This window comes from Branchiostoma lanceolatum, chromosome 3, assembly GCF_035083965.1.
Source record: "Branchiostoma lanceolatum isolate klBraLanc5 chromosome 3, klBraLanc5.hap2, whole genome shotgun sequence".
Classification (NCBI taxonomy): domain Eukaryota; kingdom Metazoa; phylum Chordata; class Leptocardii; order Amphioxiformes; family Branchiostomatidae; genus Branchiostoma; species Branchiostoma lanceolatum.
Window position 1 is genome coordinate 16,404,613 of NC_089724.1, and position 15,497 is coordinate 16,420,109.

The 15,497-nt window shown below is 42.0% G+C and overlaps 2 protein-coding genes across 2 annotated transcripts; one reads left to right on the forward strand and one right to left on the reverse strand.

Moving 5' to 3' along the window:
- The first annotated feature begins 641 nt into the window (after nt 1–641).
- On the forward strand, nt 642–9,141 carry LOC136430623 (cilia- and flagella-associated protein 206-like). Its single transcript, XM_066421383.1, has 16 exons — nt 642–760; nt 1,364–1,486; nt 1,953–2,036; nt 2,257–2,347; nt 2,611–2,799; nt 2,942–3,100; nt 3,289–3,381; nt 3,857–3,969; nt 4,292–4,411; nt 4,664–4,855; nt 5,440–5,553; nt 5,946–6,088; nt 6,202–6,301; nt 6,607–6,747; nt 7,173–7,261; nt 7,566–9,141. Exons 2-16 carry the CDS (start codon nt 1,379–1,381, stop codon nt 7,708–7,710), a joined length of 1,881 nt encoding a protein of 626 aa, XP_066277480.1. The 5' UTR covers nt 642–760; nt 1,364–1,378; the 3' UTR covers nt 7,711–9,141.
- Nucleotides 8,493–15,184, reverse strand: LOC136430624 (isatin hydrolase-like). The gene is made up of 6 exons (XM_066421384.1): nt 15,013–15,184; nt 14,233–14,357; nt 13,577–13,686; nt 12,627–12,782; nt 10,785–10,972; nt 8,493–10,660 (listed from the first exon to the last, which is right to left on the reverse strand). The coding sequence occupies exons 1-6, from the start codon at nt 15,046–15,048 to the stop codon at nt 10,412–10,414; spliced, it is 864 nt and encodes a 287-aa protein (XP_066277481.1). The 5' UTR covers nt 15,049–15,184; the 3' UTR covers nt 8,493–10,411.
- Nucleotides 15,185–15,497: the final 313 nt, after the last annotated feature.

A 15,497-nucleotide genomic window follows, 5' to 3' on the forward strand; every position in this document is an offset into this window, starting at 1 on the left:
GCAACAGCCAATGAAAACCGTGTCAGCTAGTGCGCGTCGAAAGGGGGGATGACATGAATTCCACTGGGTTTGACAAACTAGGGAGGTAAATTAAGGAACAGGAAGACACGCGCATAGAAGAAAACTGATACACATGTAAGGTTAGACAAAAAATACACTTAAGTTACAGGTAAAACAGAGCATAGTAAATTATGACGAAACTATGTAGTATCACTATTATGATCACTTCTATTTCAAAACATGTGCGGAACGCTATGACTCATCTGATATTGCTGTGATATTGCTGTGATATCACAGAGGTCCTTTCATATGATTTAGGTAGCTTCTCAATAAAACATATTTATAATGTGCTGTCAACTTATGCCATGCCACTAGCATGCTATGAACTTAGCAGTTTAGTGGTTAGAAACGGTGTGTTACGTTAGAAACGGTGTGTTGTTCGTAAAGAGTATATCATCCTTTCAAGACGTCTCCCCGTGGGTTGTCACAGAATGGTGCATCTGTGTTTTTGAGGTAGTTAGTTCCCCTTTACGTAGTTTCCCTAAGGTTTTTCCACTGAAGATAAAACGCCCACTCGAGTTCCGCCCACCTGTTGTCATCCCTTCTTGTACCCAGAGCTGTTTCAACGTAGATCTGGGAACGAGATGGCTTGACGTCATGGGTCAAATTGGACCAATCAGAGCCTCGCAAATCAGTTTCCATGTCCCCGCATAAACACCCGGTGGTTACGGGCTTTTCACGAAGGATTCACAGATTTTAGGTGAGGTTTTAGTGTTTTTAGGTCAGTTCTGTACGATAAGACGTCCGTGTATTAAAAATAGAAGTTGAGGTCGAATCTCGGCTCTGGATTTGTCTGTAAAATGTGCCCAATGTCGAGTAACGTCCCTCGAATCGTCGTGACCGGAATCACAACAAACAAATTCAGGATGCAAAACTCGCACTCGTGGTGGCGAAAAAATACGTTTTATTTCATGTTATTGACCTATAATGAATTCTGTGTGACGTTTTAGCTTACAAAACAACTCAATAGCTTATGTGTACAACTGCCTTATCCTGTTGCGTTTTCCCACTTTTTTGGCGTAAACAAATCTTGCACAGATTCCTTGCAACCTCGGACGTAACTTATATATGCCCCCCTCCCCAAGATTTATTTTGTGCTCCAAGCATGCTATATTGCTGACCAAAATTCTAGACTGAATTTTGATACTTTCTCGAAATTCTGGTGCACACTGGCACAGTAACGATAATGAATCTTAATGCTCAAGATTGTATAATTGCCATATGCAGTGGTCGATAAGCAAATGATGGAGTGTCAAGTTGTTCCATATGTTAATTAAATATTTTACCTCTTATCATGTTACAGTTAAGAACTGACACCATGTCTCGAGCGCAGGCAGAAAGTGTCATTAAGAACATCATCCGAGAGATAGCCCAGGAGTGTGCCAGTAAGGGACAGGCCGTCTCCGAGACATTGGTGGCTTTTATGGTAGGTGATCAGATAAAACCTGTTACCATGTCGTTACCAGGTTAATCACAGTGACTGATCCAAGTCAATCAGAACACTTGCCGACAAATATTCAAATGCCAATCCCTTCTCTATTATCTACTAGTACTAGTACTATTCTGCAAGTCAGCTATTACCCTGGGGAGCCAGACCCTGTGAGTCGATGCGCACAGGATTTTGCTACCCGATTGCTCACTGCACACATGCCCGATCTATCCCCTGGCCCCCACGACCCAGCCCACCCCCACCATCCTCAGCTATCAAAGGAGCAAATTGGGATAGAACAGGATGGATACAAGGCTGACATTCCAAACCAAATTAGTAAGAAATAGTTCGAGATATTTTATTGGGTATATAAAATGTTATAACCACATTTGGTACATAATTTGATGTGAAGTGCTGTGTTGTAACTTGTACTGATTCTCACAATTTGTTATTCTTCTCCCAGGTGAAAGCAGTGGTTTTGGACCCTAACAATGAATTTAATGTCGACAGAACATTAACTAAGGATGATGTGCAGAAACTTATCAAGGTGAGTCATCGCAGTTTTATTGACATTCTTCTGCTGTTAACCTGTGCAAAGGTACTTTAAAAATAAGGGCAGTCGGTGCTCTTAGAAGGTTAATATTATAGTGTTTGAAGCATTTTTTTTTACATGTTTTAAGCTTCTACTTTATCTAAGATGTAAGAAACTGGAGTTAGTTATCTGCATACTGCAATACTAGTTGTACTGCTGCCTGTCTTCACTGTAGATCTGTGTGGAGCGACTACTGGACACCCGTTCCCCTGCACTGGACACCGTCAAGATGCAGGTGTACTTTGACATGAACTACACCACCAGAGGTAAGAGGAGGCACTTAGGGTTTTCAGAAAACCCTGGGTACCCGGCTGTGCATACATGGGTACCCCCATTCAGAGTCATCCAAATTATTAAACATTGATGGGCTGCATAGCTGGGTTACAGTTGGGATTTTCCTAGACTCTATCTGGCACATACATTTTTCTTTAAAGTCTTACTGGTAACAATTGTATCACTGATAGTTCTTGAGTCTTTTTTTCCTCAAGAAAAGGTGCAAAAATTGCAATCTTTGGTTCTATCATTGTAGCTGACTTCTTGGAGGAACATCGCCGAGTACTGGAGCAGCGTCTGCAGCCTGTTGTGCGCGACATCACAGACAGCCGTGCACGTACACGGGAGGAACTGGAGAGCCTGTACCGCAAGATCGTGTCCGCTGTCCTGCTGCGCTCAGGCCTGGGATCTCCGACAGATATTGCAGTTGTCAGAGAGGCGACTGGTGAGTTTCCGAATCATGCAAATACCCTATGCAAAGTGTTTGCATTGAAATCTGTAAATTATTTCCTATTTTTGCTTAATTTACATATCTATTTTGCCTGATTGCTAAGTTTGAAATAACCCAACCATGAACTATTTTGCAGCTGCTCTGCAGAGTGTTTTCCCGCAGACAGAGCTCGGTACGTTCATGTCTCTGGTGAAGAGAGACAAGGAACGACAGCTGAAGGAGCTCACCCTCATCGTTACCGGGATCCGCCTCTTCAACAAGGAGTGTGGCAAGGGAGGAGAGGGCATTGATGATTGTAAGTTTAACTTTGAGATAACTTCTGTTTTTTTTCAACATCCGAATCACATCAGCAGGAGGGAGGTTCACTGCTTCCTACTAATGTGATACTGTTAATCATCTGTGAAAACCTCCTTTTCCCTTCTACCATGAAATTAAGGCCCTGCAAAAAATGAATGAATTTACAGTATTTACCTCTCCCCGCAGTGCCAGCCATCCTGAATGAAGCCGTCCCAGCCACCACCCAGAATGTTGACGCAGAGATCCAGGTCACCACACGGATGGCTCACAAATATACAGGTCCGGTTTGTAATGAGAAAACAGACATTTTTTTTTTACTTTGTCCCTGATTCTTACACGTTCACTCTCAGCTTTGAATCATAGCTGACTTTACCACTCCAAGTATTGAATCTGCATGTGTATTGGAAACCGGGTGAAATGAACGTATCAAAACGTATCAATAGGTCCTATCCAACTGCCTCTGACACTTTCATAGTTACCCTAGCGTGATTGACAGATGGAAAAAACAGCTGTCAACTCGATCGGTCTACTTGAATATCAACAGGTACTCTTGATAACTTAATTTTAGGGACTAAACTTTCTATGTCTTAGCATATCTGTGATTTTGCTGTATTGGTTGTCATGTCAGGCTTAATCTCAAAATGGGTTATGTATAAAATTTGTAACCTCATATATGTATGCTATTTATCATACATATATATATAGTACACGTATCTGTCACCTCAGACTTATACTGTGTTTCCCCCTGATGTAGCCCTGATAGAGAAGATGCAGGCTGACCCCTCCCTCGACGGCCCCTCCCTGCAGCTGCTGAAGGAGTCTCTCATCAACAGTCGCCAGCATGAAGCCTTCCTCAGAATTCTGCTGGTACGGCTCTGTCTATTCCTCAAACACAGATTGAAGTTGTTGTTTTGATCATTCTTACAATTAGCATAGCTTTGTTTTTTGGTGAGAAACTGCATTTAGTGCAGCCAAATGGCAAACAGAATTAGAAGAAAAATTGTTTGCCACAGTACATGCACATGTATATATGACCTCAGTTTGATTGAAAAATGTTAAAGTATACAGTTTTGATCAGTACACATTGTATCTGTATCTTAAGCTGTAAAGCCGGTATAGATACGAGAGTGTAGACAGTGTAGTCAGCGTGGAGAGTGTAATGTTGATGTAACTATTCTGTCCCGTACAGAATGATGTGATTGGCTGTGCCCAGCAAGTGGAGCTCCTGGAGTCGCAGCTGGCGACGCGGATGGAACAGCTGAAGGACACGGTGCGCTCCAAGACCGCCGTCCCAACCTCTCACGTCTATGTAAGTCACTTTGTCATAAAGGCACTGTTAGCACCACCCCGGTGGCATCGCCAAAATAACAATTTACATATTTGACAGGAGGCTAAGCGGTCATTTTTCCCGTCCAAATTGGTAATAGAGCAATGTTCGTCTATTCAAAATTTTTGTAAAAGTCGAAAACAACTTTATGTTAGTATCGAAATGTCATTGAAGAGCTTCATGATCATCCCCCGTGCTATGAATAATTTGACCTTTGCCCCTCATGTCGCGCAGCCCCAGTTCATCGCCCTGGCCCACCTGTGGAGCGGGTTCCAGGATGAGATGGTCCTACTGAGCGTGCTCAGTAACATCCTGGCCAGCCTGGAGCCCTTCACCAAGACGCACCGCGAGATGTTCACAGAGGAGGTGCTGGCGCCGTTCCTGGGAGACGTGGAGGTCAGAGGTGACGAGCAGAGGATCCGAGAGGTGAGACCTGTCTTTATATCTGTCTTTATTAACTTAAAAATCATAGAACAGTATACTTCACTGGTGTCATCTTCCATTCCATATGGTTTGGCATTAAGATGTCCTGTGATATATATACTGATACAGGTGTACACTGTGAGTTAAACGTCCACTACCATAATTCTTCCAGGTCTCCGCCACCCTTACAAACCTGTCTAGAGAGATCTTCAATACAACATCCTCCAATATAATGCACTCCTGTGTATCTAAACTCTGCTTACCTGGGGGGGGGGGGGGTGCAATAGAGATCTCTCAAACATACTGTTTTTCGAAGTGGCAGCCTGGCAGATATACAATCTTTATTGACACAACAAAGTCACAGCGACTTTTGTAAGGTCTTCTACAACTATACATATATGTACTAGTACGGCGGATAAATGGCAATGGAGGTTAGAAGGTTTGGGATGCTTTATATTATTGATAAATTATACACATTGAGGATGAGTTTTACATTTATGGCATTGGTGATTGTTTTAATGGTTTAAAGATTCATCTTTCTTTCAGTCCATATGATTACATCTACATGTATATGTCTACACTTTCAGACCACTGGTATGGAGTTCAGAGTGGACCCGTCCGAGTTTAGAATCAGGGAGGGCATCGAGTTCCTCTTCCCAGAGACAACCAAGAACTTTGAGAAGCTGCCACTACAGTACAGGGTAAAACTGATAAACTTATCCATCATGAAAATGTGTACCTTTAGGTATGGCCGACTTATCAGTAATTTGAAGGACAAATTCCAAAATTGACAAAAGTTTGCAAGAAAAAGAATTTCTAACCCAAGAATTTTCTAACCCGAATAAAGAAAAAAAGAAATAAAGAGTTTTTCACCATTACAACATTGTTACAAAGCTGTACCTCTCAAGTATCATTCAAACTGGAGATTGGAACCATGTGAAATATCAAAAGTAACATTAAAGTGAGGGTAAAAATATGGGAAAACTACAGTATGTTGTTGCTTTTTCTTTCGTTTGTATATTAGGCAACTGTGTCATGTTAAATTCTAAATTTCCTTTGACTGACACTTCTCAATCTCATCCAACTGTTGCAGGGGTACTGTGGCTTCACGCTTGTGGCCAACGATCGCTTGTTGTTGCCTGGCAACCCGGAGATAGGTGTTCTCCACTTCCGCGAGAACTACTATGTCTTCACCTCCAAACAGGCTGCTCTGGAATTTGCCAAGGACCCTGATATGTAAGTTACCATTTTAGAAGCATGATATTGGGATTTGTAACCTTTTCAAGCCTACATGTTAACGGTTAAGAAAAAGTTGTTATATCATCTTACATGTCTCCTTCCTCTTGCAGTTTTATCCTCCAGGTGGCAGAGTGTGCCAAGAAGTCTCCTGAGTTGATCCAGTTGCTGGAGCTTCACCAGCAGTTCGCCACCATTACTCCTTATGCACAGGTCTGTAGTAGTCTCCTTAAACTCATTCGTTCATTCATCTCTCATTCTCTCGTTCATTCATTCATTCATCCATTTGTTTCCCACTCATTCCTTTGTTTCATTCATTCATTTGTTGATTTTTTATCCATCCACCTATCCAAGTTTAGAGTAAAAAGCTCCATTTTTACATTATACTGTACGTTAAATTCATACTTCCATGTACGCTTTGTCATCACTCATATTCTAAAGTGATCTAATGATTCCGCATGGATGTCTTCCTGCCTTCTAAAACAAAATCATGATAAGACATATCTCCGTGTTTCCAGGGAGACCAAGGCAGAATGATTGAGAAGCCGGTGACGAAGTGCGACAGCGGGACGCAGACGGACACCCACTTCATGGAGTCCAACATTGTCAAGTCGTACGAGTGGAACGAGTGGGAGCTGCGCAGGAAGGCCATCAAACTGGTACAACAGCAACTTTTTTGGCAACACCTCGAGTGCAGAGGCTCTAAATGTAGTGCTAAGGTGGAGTTGTAAATATTCCAAAAACTGTATTCTCTCTTGTAAGAGGATAACGATGCAAAATGTCAACTTTGTTTCTTTTTTACCTTCTCCATGTTGTCTAGTTCCATAACAAATACATATTTGGTGTTGATTGGCTAAGGAGAAAGTTGAAGAATGTTTGTGTGGATGGAAGAGATTTGAGGATTATTTTTAGTGCATGAGCATTTGAGGAAATTACAAAATATGTGATAAGTTTGAATTAAGGCATTAGGGAATAGATGAAAACGTACAAGGACAAAGCACTAAGAAATGGGATAATATGTCAAAACAAACATTGAACTGTTATCCTGTTGTGTAACATTGTTACTTGACTGCTGTTGTTCCAGGCTAACCTGCGTAAGAAGGTGACCCACTCCCAACAGACCAACCTCAGCAACATGAGAAGAGACAACGTCACTCAAGTCTACCTGCCCAAGTCAGTAAACATATCTTTTTTACTATGATAATTTTTTTTTACATTTATCCACAAAAGTTAAGTTATTCCATTAAGGTCTTGGGATATAAGGCTTCCAACTTGCCGACTTTGATATCTCAAGTCAGATTTCAGTATCAATTCCTATGCCATTAGGCAAATAGTAGTGGACAACCTCAAGTCAACCGTACACACGCCACATCTTCAGAAAAGACGCTGTAGCCGCATAGTTCCCGTTTAGAACTTTATTGAAGCCCACACCAATGCCATTGTGACTGTTTCTAACAAATACGTCTCTTCTTCCCAGGGATCAAGGCTCACAGACCAAGACCGAGGATGGCACCAACGTGCCCAAACCACAGGTGTACCTGGCCGGCCTGCGGGGGGGCGGAGTCCAGCCCACAGAAATGGTCAAGGTTGACCTCACCAGGGACGTGGATGAGGACATGTGAAGGTCAAAGTCAAATTTACCAAGGTTCTCGGATGACATAAGATTTAACCATCAGTTACAACTGTTGAGAATCAAATGTTGACTGTTAGTTTTGTGACATACTCATGATAGTTCTGTCGTTCATCATGAAGAAAATATTCTAGTATGTATATGTGGTGTGTATATATACTGTGGGGTTCAATCACAAAGAGTCAAATGTATTGACTTGTTAACTTGTAGATATCATGATGATGAAGTGTGTGACTTATTAGCAAAATGTTATTTTCATGGCCTGTTGTGCTTTAGAAGATTGGTGAAACATATTTTGGTAAGACATTGTATTGCAAACTGTGTACATTTTGTGGAGAAAGATTGTATTTTGGTAAGCACTACAAACAAGTTCCACTTGGATTTTAGTCAATTTGGAATGTTGCAACATTTTCAATGCTAGAATCAATTTGCTGTTTGTTAATGACATTCATCATCATCATCATCTATGTTAATGACATTACACTGTATACAAGTTGTACAAGTGTGTCATTGAAAGAGACTTTCAAAAATGATTCCAGTGTTAAGAAAATAACGGGACAAAAAAGTTCAGATTTGAGTGAAACTCGTTCAAAGGAAAAGTATATATGTACATGTATATGTAAACCAGAAAAAACAATGATGAGAAAGCCAAAAATAGCTTGATAATGCTAAGCAATGTAGCTTGAGTTTTCTGGATATTTTCAAATAGCTTTCAATGGAGTAACATCATCAGTAAGCTATCTCATAAACAACAATAAAAAAAGATGACTAAAAAAAGATTTGAAAGTTTTATTGCTAAGTAGAATATATGCAAGCCAATACCATCAAGTACCCTTGCAATGCACATCAAGTTGATCTTTTTTCATGACAGAGTTAAGGGAGTGCCCTATTTTTCATTTACATTATTACATATTAAACTTTCATTAAGTATTGGCCTCACAGACTTCAAGATCAAAGTTAATCCTGCACCCAGTACAAATCCCAATCACATGACATCATTTATTTCTGTTGGTAGCTTAAAAAGAGTTGTCAACATAGTGCCATAGGAAAGAACACCCATGTGTTTATCATTCATCGATGTCAATAGGCACTCCCTGGACATTTCATGTCACTCTGTAGAACACTGTGTACTGTTTAATAGGTACAGTCCACTAAAGCTAATCTGACCACTACACCACGAGTATACAATGCTTAGAAAAGTCATTGTAGTCATTTTCTGATACTGGTGAATAGCAAGCGAAAGCCACACTGCAAACCAACTCGAATAATGAATATTTTTACCACCTGAAACTTTCAGGTGCTGTCCATCATTAACTGACGCTGTGCTAGAAACTCACCTGTGAATGCCTATCAAAGGCATTGCTGTCGTACATGCAAGTTACACATCATTAAAGCTGGTGATAGGTGTACATCATAAAAATCATCACTGACTTTCCACTTGTACACTTACAAGTATAGATTCAAATGTAGGACGTGTAGAGCTCAAGAATCTAATCTGCAGCATGAAATGAAGTTGACATCTAATACTTTTGGAAGATATGCGGAAGTAAAATCTATCCACCAGAAGTGATAAATTGGGAAAATACAATTAACTTTAATATGCAACTTTTTAGTACCAAGCAGCTGCAGTTTGTTCTAAAGGAAGGTCATGTGAGAGTTCTGTACATGTCCTTTTTTTCAAAGTTACATACATATCAGCAATAACGCAATCAAACAAATCTATCGAGTACATTTGACTTATCTTAATGATAAAATGAAAAATGTGGATGAAAACGCCAAGCACTATATGCTAGGCAATCACATCAGGCGTGTTTGTTATAGCAGAGTAAACTCAATGAATCATGCAAACAGCTTGGCTATGTATACAATACACTGTGGCTACACCTATATCACCTATGTGTAGTTATCTCACCATCTAATATATATATATATATATATATCATGCATTTGTGGATTTATAACGTTATGATTCTTCATGATCATTTCTTCTTTCTTTCTTTTACTTCACGTAATATTACAAGCACAAATATTCAAACCCTGTCAGTCAAAGACCCCTACTCGTACTCGTTTCAATGACCTCTTGTAATAGGGTGCGATTATGATATAGCTGAGTTTCTTGTTCTTTCCAAGATTTCCTTTGGATGATGTCCGTTCTGATGCTCTCTTCTGAGAAAGAGTGTTCGCGGGCACTATTGCCTTTTTATAGAAGGATGGCCTGAGTTAATGACCCAGTGAGAAATAACGATCTTCTCTCCAGGAGGGCAGAGCATGCTTCCTGGTGGACACTGCCTTATTTGGGACTGTCCACTACCCTTTACAGGAAATGACTCATGATGACTAGATAGAAGAAGAATGTACCTTTTCTCAGAAAAATAATAGTTTTCTCAGTGAGGCGAATTGAAGGCATAAAAAGAGAAACGATGTAGCAGGAATTAGTCTGGACTAGAGTTACTCTGGAGCGGAGATTCGATGTAGAGAGAGGACAGAGAGAGGATACAGATCAACGTCTTCTAGCGACGCCTTACCTTGTGGTTCCTTGGGTTGAGCGTACCACTAACATCGCAACTATACTAACGAACTTCGTAAGGGCAAGGAGGTTGGTAAGGGACACAACATCGAGGCCAAGGTCACAACAGCTACATACAACCCCTTACATTCTGTAATGGTCTGACGCAAGTTATCTTTCAGTTTATCTATATAGCCTGGGCGATAAGCGTGATAACTGAAGTTACAATGAGGATCAAGTTTGGCGCTGTCAGCCCCGCTGCGCTGGTCCTGTCATCGATGATGGCGAAAACTCGAGAGGGAGCTCCGCTTCCGTCGCCGATCTTTATGGGCATAGCGTACACAGTGGAACCGGTAGGGGGCATCTTGTTCAGGTGTCCCACGTTCTCTATGATGATGATGTTGTTGGGTAGGAGGATTTTGTGAGCCGGATACGTCTAGGTGGGGTGACATAAAGGCAAGCTTTTTAGATGTCAGAAAGGTATAGAATTTAGAAAAAAAAGAATTCAAAACAACAAAAAACGAATATTTTTAACAGGAGAATCAACAATTCTACTTTACCGTAGAGTCTCCAGTGTCCGCGGAGATAGTGTCAAATCCAATCACTTTCACATAACGGTTGTCAACAAGCCACTGGGCGGCGTCTGGGTGCAGTCCCGGGGAGTGCAGAAGGGAGGCGTTCTTTTGGGCTGAGCCGAGGTATGCCGCTGGTCCTTGCCCCCAGAACTGTTCACCCCAACCTGAACGGACTGGACATCGCGCGGTCGTGTTTACAGTGGGATATCAAGATGATGTTTGCTGTAAATGCACTATCATCTGTAATGACGACCATACATTCAACAGAGCAAAACAAAAGATTTCATGAAATGATATCGAGTCACTCGAATACATTGGCACGCGCAAGTTGTACACTGATTCTGCAATGGACACGAATAAGAGTGAAACACATCGCCTGTTCTGTAAATCTTATCCACGCAAAGGTACCCGGGTCACGGGTGCCTCACTGGGCGCCGAGTAATGAACGCCGTGAACAAAATGACGTCGTTGCTGGACGTCCAGCACCAAATAAAATTCATCACTAGAAATCCAGTGACGAACGGCTTTATTCCAGTAATGAAGCCCCCTCGGTGCTGGAATTCCAGCACTGAATCTTGCCTCGGTGCTCGGTTTTCAGAAATGAACTCCGCTCATCACTCGGCTTCTAGTGACGATCTCCGCTCGTCACTCGGGTGCCAGACAAGTAGACTGGTTCAAAGGTCATTCATCACTGGTTACCCAGTACGGAGGTCACTCGTCGCTAGATAACCAGTAACGAAAGTCCCGCGGTCACGGGTTCCGCGCTAGATTTACCAGTGATGAGTGACTCTCTAGTGCTGGAAGCCGAGTGATGACATTATTTCGTTAGTGGCCTCCCAGTGATCACATCCTATGATCACTGGAATGTTCCAGTGCTAACTCATGATATTAGACAATATTTTGAGCAGCATTTTGAGTCGATACTAGCGTCCACCAAGCCCTCTTACGGGCGTATGAATCGTAGAATTCGGCAGAAAAGGGAATAATCAGCCAGTAGAGTCAGTTCACAGTGAAGATCACATTTCGCCCGTTTGAACGGAAACTGCAAGTGAAACCCTGGCGTAGTTAGTCTGGTAGAGCCTAAGTCGATACCGTTACAGCGTACTACAGTAAGACAACGCCGGGAACCTTTATATCGTATGATTTTTTAAATGATTGATTTGTCAGTGTTATGTACTTTTGTGTAACACGAACAATTATTTATTCAAGCATCTAACGTTATATCTGGATATTTTTTATTCACTAGTTTGACAGTTTGTAGTATGAGTATATTTGTACCACATATGATGTCGCAGCTACTAGCGTCTTCGGAAAGCCAGAACGTAAAATCTTATTTGATATACATAGTAATGTGATCGACCGTCACTTGAATTTGTATTTTTGCCTTTTTTCGTAAGCGTAACGTTACGTAAATTGACGCGTACGTTAGCGTAAACTGCAGAGAACCAACTGCAGATCGAGTTAGCTGGCTCGGTTTACAATTACGGTGCGGAATCTATCGTCACCAGATCTAGATCAGGTTTGCCACAACGGAATATTTGTCAATGGTTTTCCAGCTCCGCCGGTACTCTAATGATCTCTCATCTCTCGGTTTCCAGTGATAATTCAGGGATTTCCAGTAACGAAGTCGCGTCATTGCTGGACGCCCACAGATGACAAAACTTCATCACTGGAAGTCTAGCGATGAAGGCACCTTCGGTGCTGGACACCGAGTGATTACTAAGGAACCCGTGACCCCGGTACTTTTGCCTTATCCACATTGTTACACTCTGTACACGAAAAGATAGATGTTGACTATGCAACGTTAGTTTGATATGAAAGACCTACGCATGATGATGGCCCCATCTGGGATACGCCCATACTCTCGTTCCCAGCCCTGTAAGTCTTGCTGTGTGACAGCGTAGTCAGTGTTGTCTCCTATCTTCTCCCTCACGTCAATCATCACCCCAGGGCCGGTCAGGTGACCGAGGGGGATCTGGTCAACTGGGGAGGAAATCGGCAGCTAGCATTTTCCACTTGAAAATATAAGACAGGCTTACATTCAAACCTGTCTAAAGACTTTGCGGCCACTGTTAAATTTCTTTCAAGATATAAATCTTGAGATGTTTCAAAAGTATAAATCTTGATATTCTATATGAAAAAATCTTGAGATATTTGGAATAGATCTTGAGTTGCTTGGGGTAAATATAATCCTTTGTGTAACAGAGAAGTTGTTCACAAAAGATTGGATATGTAAACGGTCAGAAGCACTAGTCCAAAGTGCTCTGCTCAGTCCAATAATAATCTGCTCCCTGTTTCTGGCATTTGTATCTACTAGGGGAACTTGAAGAAAAAGGAGCATAAGTATCTCTGAAACTTAAGTGTATCTTCTGCAGGTAAGGCTTGAAATAAAATTGAACAACAAGAGGAATACATCAAAAGAATGTTACATAAATGCACGAAGGTGACATATCGGTATATAGTAGAGGTGGCAGGGTAGAGATTTCAATCTCGCAGAATCGCCGATTCTAGCGGTAGAGATCCCGATTGGAGTTTTTGAATTTAAAGATATTCCCTTGAAAAACAGTCAAAACTCTTAACTTTGATCCGTTTTACCTTAGACCAATGGATTGACTTGAAGTTTAGGATCTATCAATGGGAGACCACTCCAATTCCCTGAGTGACATTCCCAGCATTCTGATCCCTGTCGACAGAGACTCCGATCGGGATTGTGATTACTAGCGGTATAATCGGTGATTCTGCCAGATTGCAGTCTCTGACATGTATAAATAACTCACGTCTCCAAGCTCCTGGCGCGAAATGTGCGGGTGCGTCGATGTGAGTGCCGGTGTGCTCGTTCATGAAGATCTCGTTGGACTCCAGGTAGTAACCTCCAGCCTGGTCACCTCTGGACATCAAACACGGTTTGGGTTCAGGTTAGTTTTGGTTGATTAAAAAAAACCCAACCTGGACAATGTTAAATGTGTTTGTAGATGTGCCATCACTACGTATACGTGTATGTCATCAGCATTTGGGCCACCTGGTCTGTCTGAACAGACTATAGACGAACCTGCGATGGGCAGAGCCTGGCAGTGGAGGTGGAGTTCAACGGTTGTAAAGAATCTATGCACTTGGGGTGGAGTTTCATGTTACGTGATACTGCCCAGCTGTGAAGGTGGTTGTTCATTGCTTCCCCTGGCATGGCATATTGACCCAATCTTATCTCTAGGAAATACCATTAGAGGCAAAGCCCCAAGCATTATAAACTTTAAGGGCCTGGAAAACCTAGCTGATAGCTTAGCAGGGTAGCCTGCCTGGCCCACCCTGAGTGTGTAGTAATTACGTACTTTGTTGTCCATCTATCTGTATGTGAACATCAACGATCTTGAACTACAGTTTCATCATATGCAAACGACATTGTTGTGCACGCAGATGTACTGAATACTGCACTTACCGGTTGACAATGGTGAAGTTGTAAGGAGGGTAGAAGGGGTAGACAGGAATACCTCCCCTCAGGGTCCAGGTCAGGTCGATCAGGCGAGATTGTCCCAAACAGCCAAGAATGAGTCCAAACAGTATCTGCGTTTAACAGCATTATTTGTCATGTTTGGGAATTGTATCATCATGAAGCATATCTTCACATGTTCACATTTGGCAAAGTAGCAACTGAAGACAATGTGTGAAAAGGCTTCAAATTTCTATCCATTGAGAAGGAGGAATAAATGAGTACAAAACGATGTTACAGGAAGCTATTGCGCAGATTTTGCGTGCACGTGCCATTTACTACGGTCGACGAAGCTTATTGATGCTAGTATCATAAAACAATCTTTTCCACGTTACGCTTGACACACTCCGGGGGCAAGGACATGTGCTCAATGTAAACCTGAGCTCAGAGCAGTGTGGACAACGCGGTACATAACCTGGTAACAAGCTAATGTAAACAAGAACTTTTCAGTTCATAATTTAACTGCAACTTCTCAACCTTCAACAGCTCGTCGTAGGTTCATGATTGCCGCTGTCCCATGTTACAAACACCGAGCCCGCAGCCCGCAAAAAGTGACCATATCAGTGTTGTGGTTCAAGTTTCCGATTTGTTAGACAAGTCAAGATCCATTTACTGCACCATTGACTTCTGCGTGGATCCACTGGGCTGTGTTGAGAAATCAACGACATCTGAAAATCGGGTCTATAAACTACCGCAGAGCTAGAGTGGACCGTAAATTCAATAACTTACCGCGATCAGGAGCACTGGACGATGTTTTCCTGCCATGTTTCTTCAACGCCCAGGCAACGGTGGATAGGGCAAGAGTTAAATTCTTCTTGCTCAGGAGTGTCAACAAGTCTCAGGTCAGGTTGCAACTTGAAACCACAGTTCAGAAAGTTCAGCTGCATGAAGCCAGCTGTCGGGGTAAAGCTAGCATCTGATTCGGATATATGAAGGTCATTGAAGTCCAAACGTGTGAGTTCGTGTGTCTTGCGGGCCCGTATCCTCTGACTAAAAAGGTCCACAAGTCCGTCGTCTCAGCTGCCCAATTGATTTCTTTTGAATTGTACCAAAGGTCTGGCCTTAAAGTTACAACTAATTGATACAGCATCCGAGGTAACCCATTTACTGTAATTGACTGAATGACTGAATTACTGCAGGTATCTTATTGTGCAGCCCTATTGATGCAGACGGTAAGAGGTTCTAAAAATCCACGTGGTTGCAAGGCGGCAATG